The sequence below is a fragment of the Nanorana parkeri genome, unplaced genomic scaffold (assembly GCF_000935625.1).
Source record: "Nanorana parkeri isolate BGI_ZX_2015 unplaced genomic scaffold, ASM93562v1 scaffold1216, whole genome shotgun sequence".
Classification (NCBI taxonomy): Eukaryota; Metazoa; Chordata; class Amphibia; order Anura; family Dicroglossidae; genus Nanorana; species Nanorana parkeri.
This window is the reverse complement of record NW_017307484.1, coordinates 399,290-421,185: the sequence shown is the minus strand read 5'-3', so window position 1 is coordinate 421,185 and position 21,896 is coordinate 399,290. Positions and strand designations below refer to the sequence as shown.

The following is a 21,896-nucleotide window of genomic DNA, read 5'->3' as shown; positions in this document are numbered from 1 at the left end:
GACCTGGAGCAGTTGGTGAAAGAGTGGTCCAAAAATCCTGCAGAGAGGTGTAAGGCTGGGTTCCCACCTAGGCGGTTTTCCGCGCTTTCGTACTCGCGGAAAACCGCTCAAGCAGGGAAATGCCATTATTTTCAATGTGTATGGTTCCCATCTGTGCGGTTTTCCGCGAGTACGAACGCGCGGGAAACCGCCCTACGCCCAAAGAAGTACATGTACTTCTTTGGGGCATTTTGGTTGGGCGGTTCCATTGGGATACAGCCAAGTATCCCTCGGAAACGCGCGTTTGCCGCGCGTTTTTTTTACCGCGAATCGCGGTTAAAAAAACGCACGGAAAACGCGAATATTCAATCCGCCCAGGTGGGAACCCAGCCTCAGAAACTCATTGATGGTTGCAGGAAGTTTATTTCAGTTAATTTTTCCAAGGGCTGTGCTACCAAATATTTCTAGAAACACTTCCAGATCTGGTCTGGAGATGAAGTGAACAAGCCTTCAATCAGCACTTGAAATAACTTAATTTTTTGTTAACTTTAATATCATTTTAAAGTGCAGTTGAACAGGTTGAGTTAGTAAAGTGGCCAGTGAGTGTGATTTTTCCCAATTATAATAAAACATCCTGGAGGTGTTAGATAAATGTGTTGTAAATGTACAGAACGTACTCTCTTGTCCTAAGGACATGCCAGTCAGATGTTTAGTAAGAATCAATTCCTTCAATCACATTTGCATGCAAAGCCTATAAGTCTTACACCACACTGAACATCAACTTCTGTATACAAGACTAGTTTTAAAAATGTGTTCTTTAGTAGCCCAGATGTGCAACAGAGTAGCCCACGATTAATTGCAGTAGCTCTGTGCTTGATCACTGGCTTAAGAAATTATGGGATCTATATAGTGTAAGCTGTACAGTAGCTTGTAGCAGTTATTGCAAACAGCTGCAGCACTGCACCACCTAAAAGGGGGGAAACAAGCCCTCCATAATATGTCAGGGTCAATTTTGGCATCCCCATCAAGCATCTAAAATTGCCAGCGCAGTTCAGGTATTATACAGCGTGTTGCATACTTTGTTTGTGTTAAGTGTCTTGCATTTGCTAACTAAATTATGGACTTCAAGCATACAACCATTTAAACCATGAACTAAGTAAAGCTAAGGCCCAAGTCAGTTTCAGGGGTGCTTACAACTATTGCTTTACGAATTAAAGTAAAATTTAGAAACTTTTTTAGGGAGGCATTGATACCAGTATCAAGTACCAATACTTTTTTTTCTGTACTCGCTGTTACCGAATACCGAAAGTCCCAGTAAAGAAGCTAAGCGGCGCGTAATGACTCGCCTTCTGGCTTCCTGATGAGCTGGGAAGCCATTCCCATGCTTCTCGTCATTAGGTGACGAGGAAGCATGCAGCCGGCTTTCTGGCCAATCAGGAAGTCAGCTCCATGCTCCCTCGTCATGAGGCAACGAGCGAGCATGAAGCCGGCTTCCCGGCCAATCAGAAAGCTGGGCGCCACGTCATTACACAGTGACCGGCTTCCTGATTGGCTAGCTTCCCATGTAATGACTCGCTGCCCAGCCAATCAGGAAGCCAGGCAGCGTGTAATGACTCGCTGCCCGGCTTCCTGATGCCGGAAGTATCGGGCTAGGCATCAGAGTATTTGGGCGAGTATGAGTACTTGCTCAAATACTCGGCATCGGCACCGATACTAGTATCGGAAACGGTGCATCCCTGCCTATTTCTGATAGAATAGTCAAAACTCTTGTCAGATATTTTTGTAATCCCATTCAAGGGTTATCTCTTCACTTCCTATCATGTAGACACAAGAGGAAATCCTTTTTCCAAAAAGTAGTGAATCTTCTTACCAGAACATATGTTCCCATTGGAAGGTTTCACCTCTATTTCTGTTCTGGTTGCAACTTTAGACTGGACCTCAGCCAAGTGATGAAACACATTAAGCGGGGGTCAGTGACCTCATTGCACACAGTGGATGTGCTTCTTTCAATGAGACCAGGAGAGGAGTTAAAACAGCACATTAGCAGGTGCTGGTATAGCATTTACGATTGCGCTTTTAACATTTTGTTAAATAAAAGTTGTGGTTCTACACTATGGAGATTCTCCTGTTTTTCTCTTTCCGGATGCATACATTTGAATAATGTTGATTTAGGATTCTTAGGACAACACTGCCTGGTTTGTTAGGTCAGTGTCCTCTGGCGACTTTACCCAAGCTAGGGGGCACAAGATAGCACTTGTGTGGTGGATAAGAAATGATTGTTGCCAATAGTAAAAACTGCACTCAGTCCATTACAGAAACTGAGCTTTCACTTTGCTTTTTACATGACATGGATAAACTGGTTGCTATCGATCATCATTGATCAAAAGGTCACATTCGTTTGAAATGCACTACTAATTGAAAGTTCACATTGTTTTGAATTGTACTGATTGTAGTTTACACTTTATACCAAGTTGTTGAAGGCCTAATTGCTATTGGTTACCAGTTAATCATGATTCACAATTTAAATTGTACTTTTTGCAGTTGATTTATAGCTTATTGAAGATTATCTTTGAACATAATTGTCTTAAATTTCCATATAATTGCTACTTTGGTACTGTGCATATCTGATTATTGGTTGTACATCCCTTAGGATATAGCACAGACACTTTAAATTAATTTAATTTCATTGCAGGGTGGGTTAAGGAAAACTCCTGTGAGCCGAGTATCTAATATACATATGTTATTAGTTTCTAGTGAATGTACACAGACAACGTTGGTTCAACAAACAAAATGCTTGGCTTTATGATCTATCAGGGACATGCACACCCTAACCCAAGTGACAGACACACAAAGACTTGTTTTTATTAATTTTTTTATTCTAAAATTAAAACTCACATGATGTGATACAAAAAGAAAAGGTCACAATCTAAAAATGTTTACAAAATATACAAAACTTTACAGTGATCATTCCATGTTTAATATTAACAAGTTCTTGTCAACAGTAACTATTAGAAAACAAGTTAGAGGTCATTCTAAATTCCCTAAAATATTTCACTGCATACAATCAATTGAACACAATTCTAATGACATCATGATGTCGATGAAACTTTTTGGGAAACAAAAGAACTGAGGAGTTGTGCAAATTACCAGCTGCATGACGTTTTAGCCATGCATTGTAAAATGTTTTCCAAGTGTGACCCCCAGTGGCCAAAACAGATATAACTGGGTTACCTTTAGTTATTCTGACATTAGAATTTCACATGAGGACTGCACAACAACTGGTATAAACTTGCACAGATTTAAGATTTCCTATGATTACCATATGCTCAGTAAGGAGCATACAGTAGATTGACTTACATGTTATATGTAAATAATGATGGGATGTACTTTAAGAGTGGGTGCGCTATTTGAGCAAATTGAAAAACCTGCTAGCACCTGGAATGTCTGCCACAGCAAATATAGTGTCACTTATAGCAAATCTGCACAGCATACAAGATTTTCAAAGCCCCTTCTGAGCATTAGAAAACATTTGCCCTCAGGCAGTTTACACAGCACATGTAACATTTAGGGTTTAAGTACACATTGTATCATGCAGTTGTAGGAACAACCAGCGTGTAAATTCTAGAACTGATCTAAAGCTGCGCATAGACCATTTTCCAATACCTTGTGACACTGCTTATTTCCCAATACCTTGTGGGAGACAACGAAGTCTATGGAAAACAGCAGGCCTAAGCAGATGTATGGCCACAACCAGGTTAAAAGCTTATCGGCTGACATATATTAGGTGTCGATCAGATACACTTTTGTATATGTCCACAAATATAAATGTGAGGGAAAGGGGAATCTTTTGGTGGTTAGATTGTTTCCTAGCATTCAACTGTATGCTTAATCTGAACAAATGTAGGGTTTCCATTTTGTATATATGGGTTATGGTGCGACAGAGAGCCATTAACTCCAATGTGAACTATATGGGATTAACTAATATTTATATGCCTATGCTGTGAGCTAATCAAAATCAATGTAACAAGCATTTGGTTCGGTGTAGAGGACATTCCATAAATAAAGCTGGGTGCATTACCATCTGAATGACTGCCACAGGCAGCACTACAAATCATACCTCCACCTTACCCAATGAATTCCAATTACAGTCCCACATGTCAGTGTGAACACAGCATGAGGAAACGGCATAGTGATGCAGAACCCTAATATTTTCTTCAGTACTCACAAGGGCTGATCACAGCTAAAGAACCAGGAGACAAAGTGAGCATCTAGCTTTATGCTGCCCATAGGGGGACACCACCTGAAACAATTTTCACCTTGCTTTGCATTCCATGGACAGCAGCGATTTCACAGACAAATACTGTATGCACCCTCTGATGACTCTTTTGGCTTAAAATGGCTGATAACATTGAAAGAGCTGCACTCTTTCTGAGCAAATGAAAACGTATAGAATTTTAAAAGTACTGTAGAATTATTAAGTTACACTTGTAATTCCCACAAACAGCATTAGCTCTGTTACAAAAACAGAAGATGTATTTTAGGTCTATAGGTTTCTTAACACAAACAGCAAATCTTCCCTTGTACATTACACATCGGAGTCATTTTTGGGATAGTTAGCATTGATAAGAAGTAGAATAACATACACATGGAACAGACATTGTAAGGCACTGACCCTGTTCAGATGGAAATGCTTGTGAGAGATGAATGTCGTAACAATGAAGTGTAATGCTTTCCAACTCAAAATAAAAATCAAACAAAAGGAGTTTTTCTTATCCCGAGAACAAAACTGTAATATGTTGCAGCTTACCATTACTTGGATGCTGTGACTACATTGGTTTTCCTTTTTTTGGGGTTAAGTACATTTTCTGCAAGCACAGAAAATATCTGTTAACCTTGCCAGGAATGCAGTGTCCCCATCAATTGAACGAAAATCTCAGTTTTAATCCACCTTCCAATCTGTCTTTTGTAAACCACAAATCCTCCTGCAATAGAGATTAGGAAGGGAGGAGTTTGTAGTCCAAATCAGGAGCACAGCCTAGGGTGATAATGCTGCTTTTAGATACACTGGAGTGAGTAAGCCTCATCACCCTAGGACAGGAAATGTATTAAATGGCAGTATAACCAGCGGGGGGGGGAAAAAAAAGACTACTAATGTAGCCTCAACATCTAACTGGTAAGCTTCAACATAGTAAATGTTTGTTTTGGGGTTTAGATAGACTGTAAAAGGTGGCCATACATTGTACGATTTTCATGCAAAATTTTTCGTTTCTGGCATCAGATTGTACCTAGTCAAATGTCAATTTCAGAAATCGGTTGATAGTCATACTAACCAACCAATTTTTGACATACAATGGAAATAATTTTGTTTTGCGTATGTGCCGTGTTCTTACTGAGATTTTTGACGAATAAAACCCCCACTGATTCATTGATCATCCAACAAAAATGTTCCAACCTGACAGAACGAAAAATTTAGATCACAATATCAAAAACAAACAAAAATGATGTATCAACTGTTCGATTTTCGTTCGAAAGAACGTTCTTATACGATTTCGGAACGAAAATCGTACAGTGTATGGGCACCTTAAGACACAGTGGTTTTGCCATAATTGCTGCTCACTGTCAAAAAAGCAATTCACACAGGAATACAGAAAAACATTCAACAAGCAAATGGCAATTTACTGTATGCTTACACTAACACATAAAGCTAGGAGACTGCCTGAATGTGATTCCACACATATACTTTGTTTTGGGTAACCAACGTTCCTGAGCCTTGCTTTGTATAGTGTTGCGATGCAATATGATATTGTGCTAATCTCTTCCTATTGTAACAAATCAAGGGTATCAATAATCAAATAATTTATTTTCTATTGGTTCACCAAGGAAGAAGACAGAGCAGGGCTCTAACACATTCATCTTTCAACCCAAATGAACGATGAACAGTTTATTGCAAATGATCATTGTGACACTGGTCTTAAGTGCACATTTTGACAGGAACAATAGCCCTTCGGACTTCTTTAAATACAACTCAAATATTTGAGCGAGGTCTAAGGCAGGGGTGGACAAATTAATATGGAATTCAGGAGTCGGTCTATTCAATCCAGGAGCCAGCAGGAGTTGTTCTTTTTAGGAACCAGATCCAATGACAACTAGAGAAAACATCAATAGTTAGGCAGCAGCTGTAAATTTTAAGAAGCTTTGGCTACCTGGCTCCTGGGATTGGTCCAGCCCCCTGGTCTAAGAACTTCATAGTTGGGAAGCAGGAGTGGGCAGTATTTCTGGAGGTATTCAACACATCTTTTTCAACGCCATATGGTCTGAAAAAACTGAACTCCATGTACCATAAAACATATTGGTTGCCAAATAAAGATCAGATAATCGTGTAAGTACTTTTTTCCCAGCTTTAACGTTACTTCCATGGTGCACAAAAGGCAAAAATCACACCTGAACAATGCCCAGTGACAAAATGCCAAGCCCTAAACTACACCTTGCAACAAACCTAGCTGGGCACCATGCCGTTAGGAAGAAAGGGGGTGTGAATTAAACAGGAATATAGATAAAGTCTATCAGAACTTATTAGCATACCTTGCTAAGGTAACCAAGAGAAAAAAAAGGGACTGACTGGCACACTACATGTAATGATTCCATCACTTGCTGCCCAAAGACTTTACTATCATTCTGATATTACCTAATTTGAATGTAATATTTGTCAGTTGTCATTACCTAAACGCTAACATATGTAAAAGATAGCTCTTTAAAAGGTATTATATATTTAATAGAGGATTGTTACCTACATTTAAAATATACCTTTTAGTTTAAAAATATCTTGTGGAGCAAGTGTTGCACAAATTAATTTAAGAAACACACAAAAAGTTTTAAAATGTGAAAATAAAATATGTTAGCTTTATATAAAGCAAGTCAATGCTGACCATCTGGCAACATTAAAGAGGGCTCTGCAATATCAAAGCTAATATAGTACCTTGAAGTTCGGAGCAATGCCTCGCTCTGAAGCCAATTTTTTTCTACTGAATGTAATTAAACTTCACAAGCATTTCACTTATCTAATTCTGCAGCATCATGGTACCATACTATCCCTGGGCATAATAGTGCATACTTACTATTCAAGAGTGAAAATGTCTTTCACCAACGCTAACAAATTGTCTTAATGACCAGAGAAAGTCTACACAAAACTACTGCATTGTCCTTTAACAACCAATGCCTATAGAAGTAAATGATTTTATACAATTCACACAAGTCAATCAGATGTACCAGTAATTAGAAACATTTGTAAAGTTGGAGTAATAGTTTAAAGCAATCTGTACTCAGACCATAGAAACAAACAGTGGCTATTGGTAATGATTGCACCAAAGTACTTGGGGCATACTGTAGTATTGTACTGTTCACATTTTCCCTGTTAGAACTTTAAACAAGGCTGCAACCTTGGAGTCCTCCAGAAGAGCCCAGGAGCAAGTGACAGATGTCAACCAATGCCACTCTCCCTAAATCTCAAGTCTGCAGTTTTACTCTGCTCCTAATTGCTCTAAAACTAAGCACCTCTTGAAGTAATGTGGCCTCACTGCTGTACTTTATACTGTTGGGTTGGGACTTTGTTAGGTAAGCACAGAGCTAGAGCAGATCAGCTACATTAGGAATAAGGGAAAGCTTGTTTTAGGGAATGGTTAGGTTAATGCCTATAATCTAGACACAGGTTCACTTTAAGAATAAGTGACATTTTTCGTGTGTGGCATTACCCATCTTTAAAAAAATCAATTAGTCCTATGTTTAGCATACTCTGAATATGCACCATACATGTTTTTTTTTATTCAATTGTCAGTATCTAAGCCCTTATTTTCATCTCTTAACAGTCCTGGAAGCCAACGTTCACTGGAGTACAGGTTTCTCATACAGACCTGCTAAGGTACAAGGAAAAAAAAAAATCACCTATAACTACTAAAGCCGCAGGAATTCCATATATTTTTTGCAGAGGAAAAATGTATCAGGGCTATATTATGTGGGCAACGAGGATTAAAATAGTGCTTAGCACTTTAATATATACACTAGCAACTTTGCAAGGTGATGCTCTTTCAACACCCCCTAAGATATCTTTTAGCAAGTCTATCACAAGTGAATCAAAATTATTACTGGTGTTCAGATGACAAACACAAAAATAGTTTCAACTTTCCAAGTGTTCAGGTGCCATCCATCAGGGTTTCTCAGCTCTAGAAAATTACAGACCCTTAAGAGCCAGGGTTTAATAAGTAGAGGTCAACTCACAGAAGCAGAACACAAAGTATTTCCAGTGCCCTGTGTTATCTGCTAATTTTTACAATACCAAATCTGTTTTTAAACTCACTAAACATTTTATTGACTCTTAAAAAGGCAATTCCACTTTCCACTTGGCCCCCTCTCTCCCTCGCAATACTTACCATGGCCCAACACTCCATCCCCCCTCGCTAAGAAGTTTTTCTCATTGGTCAGCGCGATAAAGGTGACCACGCTGACCAATCAGAGCTCACCATTTGGGAGCGAAATTCAAAATACAGAGCACAGGGTGGCGCTGCCGTGTATGTTTTACAGATAGTGCACCAGCAGGGGGCAAGGAGCATTTGGCCCAAAGTATAGTGGGTGGGGGAGGTAATTTGCAAATTCTCCTGGGAAAGTGGAAAACAGCAGCCATTCCAGTTGTAGATTACAATTGATTTTTGAGGAAAGAGGGCTCTCAGTGGCTACATAACTATTTTGTTAGATAGCAGTAGAGGATCTGTCCTTTGACAGTTCAGTGACAGAGGATGTGGCTTAACCTCAACTTAAAGTTGAGGCCCAGGGTACAACAGCATGGTACGAGAATCCAAGGTAATTCCACAGGGATAAAGCTGAAAACTAACAAATACTTTTTAAAGAAAAGTGTGCGTAAAAGTAGACATCTCAATTTTACAAATCTTAGCTGCTATCATGCCTAACATTTTAAACTCTGGAGCCTCCATTTACACCTAGGCGAGAGCATTTTAAGGCGTCACGTATTTATAGGCATTTCCATTGAAGTCTATGGGGCCAAAAGCACAGAAATCTGCAAAAAAAGTTGTTCATGTATTGTGTCCAATGACAGGCATTTTGCTAAAGGCGACAGAACACTCAGATGTGAACAGGGGCCAGGGAAAATAATGGGATGCCTTGTGTTCAGCGTTTTATAGTTCTGAGCTTTGAGCTACAAAATGCCTAGGTGTGAACAGGGGTGGAGAAGAAACAGGGGACTTTGGGTACAGCACCCACGATCCATTGCATTAAAATATTTGTTTGTATAAAAATTACAAAACATTAAAATTCTAAATAGATAATAAAAACATAAATATACAATATATACACATTAGTTTTTGCGATCACTATGGTATTCAACAAATTTGATTGTTCTCTTAGAAGGTCGATGCATTTCAGATTTTATTCGCTTCTGCAGGGTCGTTCGAAAGGATAATTGCTTAAAGCTTCACTTATATGGTCTGCATATTTGTCTGAAACAATATAATGACAGTCTCTAATTGCAAAACAAGGATCAACAGTTATATAAATTATATCATATACTGTATATGTACCACACCTTTATATAATTCTATCATATATATGTACCACACCTTTACAATCTACCAGTGTAAGATCGTCACAAATGTATATATTGCGCAATACCTATAACTGAACAGACAAAATCCTCCTAAGTTAATATACTTACATATAATGTAGTAAAAATAGATTTATGTTGATGCCTATGCCTAGAGAAAACTGGTGTTCCAGTGATATAATAAAAATTATATCTGTAGTAACAATGCTTATTAAAATGATAGATGTTTAGCAATAAAAAGCAATAACATATTTTGAGCAAGTATATTCTAGAACAGCCCTTAAAAAGTGGATACAATTAGTGGAAGTGGATACAAAATACCATAATAGTCACAAAAAACTACTGGACATAAGTTTATATTATATATTTAAATGTTTTTTAATATAAATTTGACATTTCTTTTTTTGTAAGAACACGAGACACAAAGGCATGTCAATCTCATCATACGGACCAGAGTAACATTCAAGAAAAGGTTAGGCTTGCCTAAACAGGTATGCATATAGCATATCCTATAGCATGTAGCTTATGGGTTCTGGAAGTGAGCAGGATCCATATATAAAATCCAAGGTGGCCATAGTTTATTAGAGTGCCTTTGTTGTTCATGTATATGTGCGTCATCTATTCTATGTTCTTCAGGAGCAGAGTTCCAGTGCCCTTCCATAGTTCGTTGGGAAAGTTGGGAATTCGAAAGTCTTATAATAAAATTTACTTATTTTTATAAAAACTTATCTTTTTATGCAATGGATCTTCCTTGGGTGCTATGAACCTCAGTTTCTTATCGATAATTATAACACCCCAACATGTCTGGAATTTGTTAACCTAAATTCTTTTTGGCCAGGTCAGGTTCACTGTAAAGGCCAACTCCAATCTAATTTTATTTTTCAAGTCTCTTGGGAGCTGAAAAAATAAAAGCATCTACAGCTGAAATACTTCGCTTTCTACCCAGTGTCATTCAACCCAGAAGACAGAGTACACCTTGAGAGTGCCGAGCGTCATTGACCCACCCCCTAAGGAAGTGCCAACCCGCCACCCTTCATTCACATAAAATGATGGAGAGTGGCGCTGACATCTTGCGCATGACTGAGAGAATATCCAAAGTGGAAGACTACTCTGAATGTCATGTGACCAACCTAAAGACTTCTGGAAAAGAAAGGTTTAAAAAAATACACATGGGGGCTCCAAAAGAGTAGGAGAACTAATGGCCCGTGAATTGGGCTGGAAGATGACTAAATTATACACATGAACTGCCTTGTATCACAATGTGCCCTGAAAAACACAACAGTAATGCATAGAAGGAAACAAATGCAACAGTGAACTTTGCAAAAAGTTAAATTTAAAAAAAAAAAAAAAAAAACAGCCCTTTAAGAACTGATGTGCCACTGATAATGGAAATGTTAAGAGGGACTTTTAAACCTGTAACATAAGTGAACAAAACCAGACAAAGTTTTTTCCTAAATTTTAGGTGGATGAAGGCAGAGTGCAGGGTTTTCATGCAACAGCACTTACAAATGGGCCTTTATTGCTGTGTCTGGAGATTTCCTTCTGAATTTACACCAACTGTGAAAGCAAGGGCATTGATCAGAGTTTAACCCTGTTTCTCTGGACTGCATTCTACTTCTGCTCCAAAATTGGAAACTAGTAAGATCCTGGTGACCCGGGTGGCAACCAAGGTTTTTGTCACGGTAACAAAATGAGAATAACGTCCAGAGAGAGTAACCAAATTGTTTGGCTAACAGCAGAGTCCTGGCTGATATAACTTGCCAGACTGGTGCCCCAGGTCCTATGCAGCAAAAGACCTATGAATCAGCCATTTCAGACACAGACGCTGCTCGCTACCCTTCAAAATACAGTATATGTGGTCAAAATATATTTAAAAATATGACTACTAGGTTTTGTTTTTGTTTAAAATAAATGTAAACCTTCATTTTAGATTCAGTGCATGGTGCTTAGACATCGGGCAGGTCTTATTGAGGTACTAATGTAAAATAAATATTACTTTTGTAAAGAACGGTCAACAGAAACTGCAGATACAAAGCTATTCCTTCAAAAACAGTACATTTTCAGAAATAGCAGTCATGTATGAAGTGTCTGACTTAGGTACGGTATATGTCTCTCCTAGTAACCATTCAGTTTTTCCCTTGCTAGGTTAGAACATAAGAAGACACTGGTCGGTTTCTTGGAGAGAGACAGTTTTTAGTCAAAAACCTGATACACAAGGCCTAATTATGGAAACCTGTACTATAGGGGATACCATTGGGTACTTCCTTTAAAAATAGAAGCAAATTTGTTATTGCCTAAAAGTATACAAGCCACTGAATAGGCATGACATCCAGGAAGCTAACAGTCTGAAAGAGGGGTTACCAATAACAGCCTCTGTTTTCTGTATGTATAGGTTTCCCTTTAGGTAATAATTTTTTCTACCAAACGTAAGTTATGCAATGACTGGTATCCAGTGTTCTAATACACACTAGAGCATGTATTTTACATAACCTACAGACATAAGTGTAACTTGCAGCTTGTTGCCAAATTTAGCAGTAAAGGTCTTCCCTCTGAATTCTTATAATTTGTGATTCTGAACCAGATTTAGGAACTCAATATATTATCGTGAATGGTTTTGGTATCCGAAAAAAATTCCCAATATAAAAGCACAGTAAATGTGTTATTTCGGACTCAGCATACACCTAACCTAAATACATAGGAAGTGGATTCAGCAACTCAGCGTTAGCATTACTGGCCTCTCCTTCTCGAACTGCTACATGTCTGGCTGATCTGATGGCTTCAATACCTTAATACCTCAATACCTTAAGCTGCTTCCTACACCAAGCATGCAAATCTGGAGGTTTTAAATCACGCAAGCGTGATCAGATGCAAAATCAGGAAGTGTAAAATTATTAAGAAAACATTTGCATAAATGTGCATAAACTCAATTTAATTTAATTTTTTTAAATTAAATATAAAAGACAAGTCTGACTAGTTAATAAATAGCAAGTAAATCTAACAAAATTGTGTACTTTGGAAACCATGAAAAAGTTGCAGCTCATAATTTAGAAATAAACCTAAACGATAACCCTAAAATGATTATTCTACCTTAGATGTGCAGGGGTATACTAATCTGCTGCGCCTGCTGGGATTCTGGCAACTTTGAACTGAGCACTTCTGTGTTCAATGAATGCAGGGGAAATTGGTGAACAGATGTTCACGGATTGACTGCTCTCCATCCTGAATCACCCTACAGGCACCCTGAATCAGCCCTACAGGTGAGCTCATGGAGCACGAGGCATGATCAGAGTTTGAGAAGCTGGGGGTGCTACCAAAAGCAGCCTGGTTGGGCACACGGGCCTAGGGAGAGCACTACAAAAGACTTGGTAAGTAAGAAAGACAGCCAGGCAACTAGCAATTGCTAGGAGGAGGCCAGCAATGGGAACATACACATTCCACTCTGTACAAGTTTATTAATTCATCACTTCGCCCAAATGATCACAGAGACAGAGCCTTGACAAAGTATAATAGTGTACTGAGGCATATCAACGTAAGTAATTGAGTGCTGATTGGAATTACTATTCACCTAAGGACTAAATGTAATGGAATGCATTCGGCTTTGTATGGAGTGCAGAAAATCATTACTATATTAGTGTTCACAAGGTATGGCATCTTTAAAGGGTATTTCCACTTTCACAGGCAAGTTGGGAATAACACCTATTTTACATTTGTTACATGCTCCCATTTACATAGCATAAGCAAAAAAAAAATTAAAATGATTCTTATAGTTTAAAAGTTTTTTACATGGATTAGGGTTTCAAGGGTTAAAATTTCTTCTAGCTTCTATTTGAAATGTTAGGAGAGCTGTGGGGGGTCTAAGGTGGTTGTTTATGTTAATAAAGCTTATCAGATAAACACAATCCTCAAATGTCAGTCCTATGTCTTTCTATTAGGACAGATCACTGTGAAAGGGTTGAGAAAACACTGGAATCAGTCGTCTTGCCTGAATAACAAAACATCTAAAAAGGAGGTAAGAAATGGTTTTAAATTAATCAGCAGAGTAGCGCTAAAAGCCTCACAGTGTTAACCCAATTAGTGTTATACACACCAAATAAAAAATGTGTCAAACTAAATATTTTATAAATAAAATGCTATAACAATTATTTTCTGTGTAGATGAAATTATTTTTCAAGAGAAAAACTATGTATATGTGAAAATCTACACAACCCGTGACAAGTATATGTATTTAAAATAATATTACACCTCTTAGTAATGAAAACGTCTATACGACGAAACGTGTCGGGGGTGATCCTGCTATTACGTCACTCCTTCAGTCATAGTAGTAATTTTTGAGTGACCGGCTGCTATTTTCGCGGTAAAAAATTTTTTTGCCGATTTTTATCTAAATAAAGTACTGCAATTTGCTACACTATGGGAGTATTGCTTTATTTTCCATGACGGCGAACAGGAGTCTGACATAGGACATTGCAAGACCTCGTGGACGTTAAGACGGAGGATAACACGGCAAGCGGCTACTTTCACTTCGGTGCTGCACAGGGCTTTTAAACATCTTGAGTCTGGTGAGTACATACCCTAGAGGGGATTTTCGTTTTACCCACCACATCACTGGATTGGACACATTATACTTCGGTTTTGGTCTTCGTTTGGAAAGTTAATAGAACTATTTGTTCCATCGCTTGAATTTATTGGACCCATCCTACACCCGATTTTTAGATAAAAACTCTGAAAATCCTTCTTTTTTTGGGATTGACACTGTTATGACATTTAATGTTGCAAATAATAATATTTTGGTGTTAATATTTTTTGTGATGACAGGTTACACACTATTCACTGATTTATAATTATACACAAGGATTTGTGCACTTGATTTTTCTTACAGAGGTGGCATATAATTTTAAATACATATACCTGTCACGGGTTGTGTAGGTTTTCACATATACATAGTTTTTCTCTTGAAAAATAATTTCATCTACACAGAAAATAATTGTTATAGCATTTTATTTATAAAATATTTAGTTTGACACATTTTTTATTTGGTGTGTATAACACTAATTGGGTTAACACTGTGAGGCTTTTAGCGCTACACTGCTGATTAATTTACCCTTAGGGCTCACCGCCTTAATTTTAGCAGCTTTTAGCCATTCCGGTTTTTCCTCTTTTTTTCTTCTTTATAGTCCATAAGCGCAGGTTTTTGCATTTCAAGAAATGGTTTTAAAAAGTTTTTCGGTATGCTGTGTGAATAGGAACACATAACGAACATGTAGAGGGATTTTCTCCAATTTGACTGCAAGAGTGGAAAAACACTTTAAGGTCTGTTGTATTTTCATCCACTGCCTTGAAGTGTATCTATACCCAAAAACAAAAAAGTGATATATTGCAGTTTACCAGTCCTTAGATGAGGTGGTAGCATTAGCTTACATTTTCACTTTTTTTTTTCACCTAGTGATTCTGCCAGCAACACACTTCCTGTCCTATGATGACAAACCTCACTTGCCCGTAAGAATCAGAACAGAAACTAGATAGAACCACAGAACTCTGCTTTCTTGTCTATTGTTCGTAACAGAGAGACATGGTTCTGTAGTCCTGAGATCTAACTAAAACAATGTAACACACCAGACAGAAAAGGCCAAGAGTACAGGAAGTTATCAGCTCACAAGATTACTGACAAGATCGAAAGATTTTTAGCACACTTATCAAAACAGATACAACAAAACAATTTCACTGTATTACTTTTCACAGAACAAAAGGGACCAAATAAGAGTTCAATGTTAAGGTTTAGATATACTTTAAATACTCATCCTATATTCCAAGGGCTTTCAAAAGAGTTCTGCAAGTGCTGCACTAAATCCTCCCAAAAAATAATGTTTTATGTCACCCAAAACGTTTAGTTATAAATAGAGTTCTGTAACATGAACAGACCTGCTTTTCAATAGAAATAGGTATGAAACACAAATGATTATTTTGTAGGGTGGAAAGACATACTCTATTATTTTGCTTAGATGGTAAATGCATTATGTTATACTTTCTGATTTGTGCAAGATTTGAACTTGGTTGCAACACACAAATCAAAGCAAAAGGCGAATCTGTTGTGACTTCTTGCCAGAGATGTGAGTTTATAAAGACCTAAGCAACTTGAAATTAAAGTGAACGTAAAAATAACACATATAAAAAGGACTAAAATTTAGTAGCAACATTTTAAACAATGGAATACCTTACGGCATTCAACTGGAACATTAAGGTGGGACAGAATACAAAACATAGTAAAAAATTCACAGTCCTCTGCCCTATGTCCCATTTAACCCATCAGCTATCAGCAGTCTTGTCTGTTTCTTTGGAGTGGATAGTGTACATGAATGTTTGGTCAATGGTGAAGTCTGAAGGCAGGTTTCCTCTATGCACCGCTATGTGTTCACCCATGAGGTTTAAGGTGGAGCTGTAGTGTCCACATACGGTGCACCTGTACATGAGGGCCCCCGCATGTGTCTTCAAGTGGCACTTGATGGTCGATCGGCCTCGGAAGAACTTAAGACACACTTTGCACTGATAAGGCTTTTCTCCAGTATGTATGCGCCTGTGGTAGTTAAACTCACTAGTATGGGAGAAGCATTTTCCACAAACCTTACAAGTGTATTTGCTGTGGCCTGTCTGTCCTACAACTGAATGGTCATCTACTGTAAAATCCTCAGGAGCTTTTCTCTTAGACAATGGAATCTGAATTTGGGAGAATTCAGAGAATCCGGGACGGTCCATAGGAATACTGCCGCATCGGTGCTGGCTGAGGTGCTGTCGGTAAGCTGTTTCTGACTTGAAACCTTGGGAGCAAAGATGGCAGCGGAATAATGCTTCTTCTGTACTCTGGTGGACAGCCATATGCTTTTCCAGCAAATGGCGGTCAAGGAAGCTGCTAGCACAGAGAGAACAAGAGAAAACAGATATGGACATATGTGACAAAACATGCCACATGAGACCACAAAGTGTTAAGTGCCTATGATCACATAGTCCACAAGAGAGGTTTTTGTTGTTGAGGTGATCCAACGCATGAGACCGCACAGAATGGAAATCACGTAACATGGTCCTGTGGCAGGCGCCACACTGAAGTTCAGTACCTAGTGCTCCCACAAACGTGTTGACTTCCCCTGGAAGAGGCTGACCTGGTTGAACAATTATGTTATGCTCTGAGGTAACACCTTCTTGTCCTCTGTGGAGGGTAAGTTGCCACTGGCTGAAAAACTTGTCTTCACACATATCACAGCTAAAGAGAAAGATACCAATATGTGATAAGACATGAGTAATCATAGCACCACGGTCATGGAATCGAGCCTGGCAAACTTTGCAGCTGCCTTTAACTAGATCTACATGTTCTCGGGCATGCTGGCGAATACGCTGTAGATTGGGTTCCAGCACTTTCTTGCACACTTGACAAGGCATAGCTTTACCACTTTGATTTTCTGCCTGCCCAAACAAAAGCAGCTCGTCTTCACTACCATCGCTCAGTTCAATAATTTCTCCAGAAGGACCAGAGTCTTCATCTCCTGCCTCGTCAAACTGCAATGTTTCCTCTTCCAGATCCTCCAACTGGAGATCACCCATAGCTTCAAAACCTCCAGCAGACTCCTTGGAATTTCCACTAGCAGAGGAATCCCCTGGAAAGTAGCCAATTTTGTTGTAGTCCCCATTGTGCTGTGTTTTATAGGGAGGGCAGGTACTTGTTGGACCAAATCCAGTGTTCATTGCACAGTGCGAGGACTGGTACTTTGCTGAAGAACTTTGCTCCTCTGTTTTTGCTGTTAGTGGAAAGTGTGCCGTTTGATTTATATTAGCCTCATGTTCTTCTCCTTTCAAGGAACCAGATACATCTGTCTGTGCACTATAATTTTTTTCTGTAGGTGGAAGATGGTTGTCCACTCCATTGCCCTTGCACTCAGTTTGATAATGTTCTGTTGAAGCAACACTTAAAGCACCTGAACGTCCTTCACTGGAGGACACCGAGCACTGATTCTTGTGTCCTGAAGAGCCCTCTAGATCAGGAAAGGTTGCGTGACATGCCTTTATCAAGTCTGCCATGCCAAGTTTCTCAGCAACTTCATAAATCACCCCCACATTAATCAGGTCAGTGAAAAGCTCTGAAGTGTAGATAAAGCTCAGGACTTTCTCAAAATTAGTTGGGGTTATGAAATCCACCACATAAGTTCTAGCTATATCCAAATCAGCGTTTAAGAATAATTTTTGAAAATAAGCAGCCGCAGAGCCAAGTACAGCTTTATGAGCAGAAAAAGACCTATTTCCCACAACGATATTAACATCACAAAATGTTCCAGACAACCGTGATTGGTTCAGCTCACGTAGCAGGTTGCTGGGGTGGTCTCTGCTGTTAAGTTTGATTCTCATACCCATTTTTATATGCTAGGGATAATGAAAAAGCCTTGTGAAAGATCTTCAGGCCTGGCCCTTTAATCTGGTTACTCCTTCCACATATGAAGTGGCAACTCATCCCCCTTCTAATGAGCTGTGAGGAATTATCTAGAATATAAAGATATAAAAAGGTTAGATATAAGGTTTTTAAGAATGCACATATATAAATAGCTTGCAACTTACATATTTAATTCACTTTAAACTGTATTGAGAGAAATCGAGAGTCATTTTCAAAGTCCTTCTGAAATTGTTAGTTTCTTGGCTTCAATATTGGAGTCACTGACTTTGAACCTAGTCAGTGTCTTAGAAAGTACATCAGACATGATGATCAGCATGAAAGGTAACTAGCATTTTCAAAAGTCAGCAATGGCAACCTGCATATTTATTTTAAAGCTGGACTGCAGCCAGGAGGATTTTAACACCATGAAAGAGGTACTCGCCTTAAAGGGGTTCTAAACCCTCCGGTTTTTTTTGCCTATATCTACTGCTAGCAAGCAGTAGATATAGGCAAGAAGTTTTTTTTAAAAACGCTTTAACTAGGTTTAAACTTACCTCGTTATCGCTGCGCGCTCCCGCGCCGAGAATCAGGAACTGCTCGTACGGCCGCAAAGGATTTTGGGGCGGGCGCATGAGCAGATCCGATTCTCGGCCGGGAGACGAGCAGGGACGCAAGGTAAGTCTATGGACGCGTGCACCCGCATGCAGACACCGCTGGATCGGAGCGACAGAGCAGTCAGCGCTGGATCGGAGAGCCGCCGCACAGCTGGAGGGACAGATGAAAACATCAGGAAAGAAGAAGATGATCGGAATAAGAGACATCATTTAAGGTAAGTGCTAACATTAACATGGGGTGGGGGAAATTTGACTTTAATGTTGCAAAAACATCAGACATTTCGATTTTTTTCATATATAATTTATCCCCCAAACAGGTTCCTCAATGTTGCTGTGTCTGATGATTTTCTGTTTGTGTGAGCAGGCATTGCTGCTTTCTCCTTATGAAGAAATGGCTTCTGGTCACACCAACTCACCCTGGTGGTTCACAGCAGAGTGGTTACATATTTCCTCTTTAAGCAGGTGCTATCTTTACACAGCACCGAGGCGAGACCTGCGTACAGCTTACAATCAAGCATCAGCCACCAACCCCTACATCATTAATTTCCCTTAGTATTATAGGAAATGTAGTTCTCATTTTCCCCTAGCAGCGCACACCAGATTTGACATGTGTTGTCTGCTTTGTACTGTCAAGAAATACTGAAAGAGCTGAAATCTGAACTTTCAGGGTGCTAAGTGATAATCCTTTCTCAATTCCTTCTTGAAGAAAATCCAGTATAACTGGGATTAACTGTAAATAGGCAACAAGGTAGTTATGATGTCACATGAAAGAAAAAACTTTGACAAATGTAAAAGGAAGACATGATTTAAAAAAAAATAAAAATGTTTTTGTCCTAGGGCAGAGGGATCAAAGGTTAAAAGTGATCCTGAAGCTCAGGTTTAAGAAAAGAAGGTGTGGAGTGTTTTGTTTTTTTCACACCTGAAGATGTTGCATGTGGTTCCATATTTCCATGAAAAGCAGCAAAGTGGAAACAAAGGATTTTTTACTTACCTGTAAAACCCTTCTTTTGGTATATAATAAAGGACGCCAGATCTTAGTTTTAAACTTGTCTTATACTGACACTATGAGGTGAGTGGACAGTGGCCAAAAAAAAAAAAGCTGAAAGGACAGCCCTAGTATAATGCTTTCCACTCCCAGCAAACAATAGGAAGATTAAAGGGAACAGAGGGGAGGTCTGAGTCCTGTACTCCAAAAAAATAATTTTACAGGCAGGTAAAAAATTCTCTTTTCTAAAGCATACAGTACAGGACAAAGGACCTTAGGTCTTAACCATGATTTTCAAAAACAACCCAACTGAGGGATGGGAACACAGAAAACACTAAAGGCCCACGTAACAATGATTCAAGGAGGACTTAAACTCATGAAAGCTTAAAGCACATTACACACAAAACTGGCATCAGATGAGGCCTAAACATCCACCTGGTAGATTTAAAATGTGTGAATAGGAGGTGGCAGCCTTGCAAATCTGGGAAGTAGTGCATGATGGGCTTTTCAGCATCAGGCTTCTATCAGTTCTGGTAGGGTGTGCCTTAACAGGGGAGGGACACTTTAGATTATAGGTTGACTGATAACTTGTCTAATCCACCTACCAATGTTGGAGCAAGGCAAGAAGCCTTCCACAATAACCTTTGGGAAGGACAAGGGAATGCCATTGCCAAAAGGAAGCAGAAACAGAAGTAGAGTCGAACAGAGAAGAACAATGTGCTGTTAAAAGTGAAAAGAGGAAACCATCTTGGGGAGAAAGGTGGCCTCAGGACAACCCTATTCCTGTGTGACACTATGAAAGGCTATTTACAGGATAAGGCAACTAACTCAGAGACCCACATTGCGGAGGTGATTGCAACAAGGTGACCACCCTTGTAAGTGGGGTGAGATAAGGGAAAGCCCCTGATGGGTTCAAAGGGTTGCCTTATCCGAGAGAACGAGGTTGGGCGCATATAGGGGGAGAAATGTAGACAACACCCTTAACAAAAGCCTTAACTAAGGAGTAAGCAGCAAGTGGTCTTTGAAACAGAATAGCTTGGGCTGAGATTTGACACATGATGGTGCTCAAGACCAGATGTTAATCCAGACAGCACTAGGAAAAACGGCAGGATTGGTCCCACGGAGTACTTCCAAGGATTGAATTTACTAGTCTCACACAATGCAAAGTAAACTTTCCAGGTACAATGGTAAATTTTGTGAGAAATCAACTTCTTAGCCTTAGGATCTGGGCTTAAACAGCTAAGCTATTAAAGTCAGCGACTGAGAGGCAGGACGGTGATCTGGCACTTGTGACAGAAGGGCTGGAAAGGCCCATGGAATGTTTGAATTAGGACTGTATACCAGATCCTCCTGGATCAGTTTGGTGCAATAAGAATGCCCTACATTTTGATCCTGAAGACAAGTGAGAAGCTTGGGGAGCGGTGGGGTATATAGAGCAGGCTAAACTTACACCATATTGTCACCAGAGCATCTGCTGTGAAGGGCCGAGGATCCCTGGACTTGATGACAATGGTCAACACCTACTTGGAACACCTGTGGATGGATCCATTTAGGCTGCAGCGCAAGGCCACAGGTAGGAGCTCTAGGTGCTGGCAGACAAATGGATCTGGGGGTACTAAACCAAGCACTTATTTCAGATAGCAAGGGTCTGGCAGACAGACATGCTTGCGACAGCAGGTTGCACAGCAAGACCAGCCAAATAGAATAAGGTTTTAAAGAGGGCTTCAATCTCTTGTCTACAGGGCCCTTGAACAGGGACTGTTAAGGTTTTTTTGAGGCAGGAAATGGATGGGTCCATAACAGGAGTAGCTAACAGTGTATTTACACTTGCAGTCAAATTTGAGAAAAACCCTCTATATGTTTGTTATAACTTCCTATTCACACAGCATAACCAATATATATATATATATAAGGGCTGGCAATGATTAACATTTTCGTGTTCGATTAATCATAATTTTTTTTTCATCAATTATAACGCACATACAGATCCAACTACATTGGCCTATACACATACAGCACAGCAATGAAGTAATAAAACGAACTAGGATCACACTAATCCAGCACGTTATTAATCTCACGTGCCCCACTCAATATGGCCGCCGCTTGAGTGGGGCAACTCAGAATAATAACGTGCTGGATTAGTGTGATCCTAGTTCATTTTATTACTTCATTGCTGTGCTGTATGTGTATAGACCAATGCCTTGGCTGGAGCTCGTGCAGAAAGTTTCTTGGGCAAACTCACCGACCCAAGTGGCTCCGTCGGCTAATGAAGGGGGGAGGAGTCCGGTGACGTCATGGACA

General features: G+C 39.4%; 1 protein-coding gene across 1 annotated transcript; it reads right to left on the bottom strand.

The window, feature by feature from the left end:
- Window positions 1-15,889: 15,889 nt before the first annotated feature.
- On the bottom strand, window positions 15,890-18,019 carry ZBTB39 (zinc finger and BTB domain containing 39). The gene has a single exon (XM_018568616.1). The coding sequence runs from the start codon at window positions 17,978-17,980 to the stop codon at window positions 15,890-15,892; it is 2,091 nt and encodes a 696-aa protein (XP_018424118.1). The 5' UTR covers window positions 17,981-18,019.
- Window positions 18,020-21,896: the final 3,877 nt, after the last annotated feature.

Excerpts from the sequence above, each read along its gene's own strand:
- ZBTB39 (XM_018568616.1), bottom strand. The coding sequence starts at position 17,980 with ATGGGTATGAGAATCAAACTTAACAGCAGAGACCACCCCAGCAACCTG.